The sequence below is a fragment of the Numida meleagris genome, chromosome 1 (assembly GCF_002078875.1).
Source record: "Numida meleagris isolate 19003 breed g44 Domestic line chromosome 1, NumMel1.0, whole genome shotgun sequence".
NCBI lineage: Eukaryota > Metazoa > Chordata > Aves > Galliformes > Numididae > Numida > Numida meleagris.
Genome location: NC_034409.1, coordinates 194,294,741 through 194,298,512, shown reverse-complemented (window position 1 = coordinate 194,298,512; position 3,772 = coordinate 194,294,741). Strand labels below are relative to the sequence as shown.

General features: G+C 60.9%; 1 protein-coding gene across 1 annotated transcript in view; it reads left to right on the top strand.

Moving 5' to 3' along the window:
• Positions 35-3,772, top strand: part of ARRB1 (arrestin beta 1) — a gene marked incomplete at its 5' end in the record, with an annotated part of 16,511 nt that continues 12,773 nt past the window's right edge. The window contains 3 exon segments of the mRNA XM_021384186.1: positions 35-95; positions 1,425-1,469; positions 2,465-2,661. Of these exon segments, the coding sequence (XP_021239861.1) occupies positions 35-95; positions 1,425-1,469; positions 2,465-2,661 (303 nt within the window).

The window sequence follows — 3,772 nt, the reverse complement described above, 5'->3', positions numbered from 1 at the left end:
ATGGGTGTCCCCTGACCCCGCGCTGTCCCCGCAGCTCACGGTGTACCTGGGCAAGAGGGACTTCGTGGACCACATCGACGTGGTGGACCCCGTGGGTGAGTGGGGACGTGAAGGGGACACGTGGCTTTTTGGGTGGCTGTTGCCCTTTGCCGTGCGGTGTCCCCAACCCTGGTGACATGTCCCCAACCCCCGTGCCGTGTCCCCAGTGCCCATGCCATGTCCCCAACCCTGGAGCCATGTCCCCAACCCCCATGCGTTGTCCACAATCCCTGTGCCATGTCTCCAATCCCCGTGCATTGTCCCCAGCCCCTATACCATGTCCCCAACCCCCGTGCCGTGTCCCCAACCCCCGTGCCGTGTCCCCAACCCCCGTGCCATGTCCCCAACCCCCATGCCGTGTCCCCAGCGCCCGTGCCATGTCCCCAACCCTGGAGCCATGTCCCCAACCCCCATGCGTTGTCCACAATCCCTGTGCCATGTCTCCAATCCCCGTGCGTTGTCCCCAGCCCCTGTGCCGTGTCCCCAGCCCCTGTGCCGTGTCCCCAGCCCCCATGCCACGTCCCCAACCCTGGTGACATGTCTCTAACCCTCATGCCATGTCTCCAATCCCCGTGCAGTGTCCACAATCCCTGTGCCATGTCCCCAACCCTGGTGACGTGTCCCCAACCCTCATGCCATGACCCCAGCCCTGGTGACGTGTCCCCAGCCCTCATGCCATGTCCCCAACCTTGGTGGTGTGTGTCCCCAACCCCCATGTTGTCACCCCAGCCCTGCATTGTGTCCCCAGCCCCTGTGCCATGTCCCCAGCCCTGCTGACACACCCCCGGCCCCCTCACTATGTCCCCAGCCCCTGTAGCTTGTCCCCAAACCTGTGATGTGTCCCCAGCCTTGGTGCCGTGTCCCCAACCTGATGGCATGTCCCACACCCCCGTGCTGTGTCCTCCACACTGGTGGCATGTCCCCAACCTTGGTACTGTGTCCCCAACTGTGGTGGCATGTCTTCAACCCTCATGCCATGTCCCCAACATTGGTGCCATGTCCCTAGCCCAGTGCCATGTCCCCAGTCTCTATACCATGTCCCCAACCCTGGTGACACGTCCTCAACTCCCATGCCATGTCACCAGCCCCTGTGATGGGTCCCCACCCTGGTGCCATGTCCTCAACCTAATGGCTTGTCCCCAACCCTTGTGCCATGTCCCCAACCTGGTGCCACATCCCCAACTGCAGTACCGTGTCCCCAACACTGGTAACATGTCCCAAACCTTGGTGCCATGTCTGCAACCCTGTGGCCTGTCCCCAACTCCCGTGCCATGTCCCCAGCCTTAATGGCATGTCCCAAATCCTATCGTGTGTCCTTACCCTGGTGCCACGTCCCCAACCCGGTGCCATGTCCCAAACCTGGTGGCTCTGCTCTTCCCTTTCAGACGGAGTGGTGCTGGTGGATCCCGAGTACCTGAAGGAGAGGAAAGGTAACGGCACCATCACAGTGTCCCCAAGGTTGGGGACGTGGGGGTGGCACCTGGGGTCTTGCTGGGTCCTCGGGTGAGGGTTTCTGGGTGCCCCAAGGTTGTGTCCCCATCTCCATCCCACTGCCACGTGGGGCAGTGCCACCTGTCCCCAGCTCCTGTCTCAGCACCTCCTGGGTGCCACCACCACTTCCCAGTGCCCCACTCCTGTTGGGGCTGGGACGAGCCACGGTGCCACCATGCCGTGGTGCCACCGTGCCACGCTGTCACTGTGCCCCTGTGTCACCATGCCATGGTATCACCATAGTGCGGTGCCATGGTGCCACTGTGCCATGGGGCCATGATGCCACCGTGCCATAGTGCCACTGTGCTGTGATACCACAGGGCCATGATGCCACCGTACCATGGTGGCACTGTGCCATGGTGACACCGTGCCATGCCACCATCGTGCTGTGGTGTCACTGTGCCACTCTGCCACTGTGTTCTTGTGCCACAGTGCCACGGGGCCATTGTAGCATGGTGCCACCGTGCCATGGTGCCACAGTGCCATGATGCCACTGCGCTTTGATGCCACCATGCCAAAGTGTCACTGTGCCATGGTGACACTGTGCCATGTCACCATCTTGCTGTGGTGTCACTGTGCCACCGCGCCACTGTGTTATTGTGCCACCGTGCCATGGTGCCACAGTGCCATGAAACCACTGCGCTTTGATGCCACCGTGCCAAAGTGTCACTCTGCCACGGTGACACTGTGCCATAGTGCCACCACGTCATGATGCCACCATACCATGGTGCCACAGTGCCCCAATGCCACTGTGCCACGGTGCCACCGTGCCATTGTGCCAACGCATCGTGGTGTCACCGTGCCGTGGTCCCAACTGCGTCTTGTTGCCGGCGTGCCGTGGTGCCACCGTGTAGTGATGTCACCGTGCTGTGGTGTCACCGTGCTGTGGTGTCACCGTGCCGTGGTGTCACCTTGTCCCCTGTGCCACCCACAGTATTTGTGACGCTGACGTGCGCGTTCCGCTACGGCCGTGAGGACCTGGATGTGCTGGGGCTGACGTTCCGCAAGGACCTGTTCGTGGCCAACGTGCAGGCGTTCCCCCCGGTGCCCGAGGACAGGAAGCCCCTCACCCGCCTGCAGGAGCGCCTCATCAAGAAGCTGGGCGAGCACGCCTACCCCTTCACCTTCGAGGTGGGGAGCTGGGGGGGCTGTGACGCTGTGGGGTGGAGCGGTACCTCGGGGTGCAGCCCTGCTTTGGAGTGCAGGGTCACTGTGGGGTTCAGCATCACTTTGAGTTCAGCACTACTTTGGGGTGCAGTACCATTCGCTTTAGGGCGCAGCATCACTTTGGGGTGCAGCATCACTTTGGGGTGCAGTACTCTTGGGTTCAGCGTCATTTTGGGCGCAGCACCACTTTGAGTTCAGCACTGCTTTGGGGTGCAGTACCATTCACTTTAGGGCACAGCCCCACTTTGGGTTCAGCATCACTTGGGGTTCAGCATCACTTGGGGTTCAGCATCACCTTGGGGTTCAGCATCACCTTGGGGTTCAGCACTACTTTGGGGTGCAGTACCATTCACCTTGGGGTTGAGCATCACCTTGGGTGCAGCGTCACTTTGGTGTTCAGTGTCACTTTGAATGTAGCCCTGCTTTGGGGTTCAGCCCCACTTTGGGTTCAGCATCACTTTGGGGTTCAGCACCACTTTGAGTTCAGCACTACTTTGGGGTGCAGTACCAATCTCTTTGGGGTTCAATATCACTTTGGGTGCAGCATCACCTTGAGATGCAGCATCGCATTGGGTGTAGCATCACTTTGGGGTTCAGCATCCCTTTGGGTGCAGCACTGCTTTGGGGTGCAGCATCCCCCTTGGGTCCATCCCTTTTGAGGTCCAGGGTTGCAGCAGCATCACCCATGGCAGTGTGGGAGGCACAGAGCTTTTTGGGAGCCACGTCATCTCTTGGGGTTGGGGGTGGGGGGGGATGCTGGGAGTAACAGGAGACGTGGATTGGGGCTGCAGTGCTGCAGGATCAGTGCATCCAGTGGGGAAACTGAGGCACGGGGCGGTCCCACTGCACGGGGGGGTGCGTGTGGGGTGACACTGCCCCAGGGTCTGTAGCCCTGGGGAGGACCCCGCTGTGTCTGTGCCACGATGGAGGCGGTTCCTCCTCTCCACACTTTAATTGCTGTGATAATTGGCTGCATTCGTTCCGGCGCAGTCTGGGAGCCGGGGAGGAGCAGGAGGAAATTTCCATCGTGGCCCAGAAGCGCTGTGCAGGGCTGGGATGGATTTGGCAGAAAATG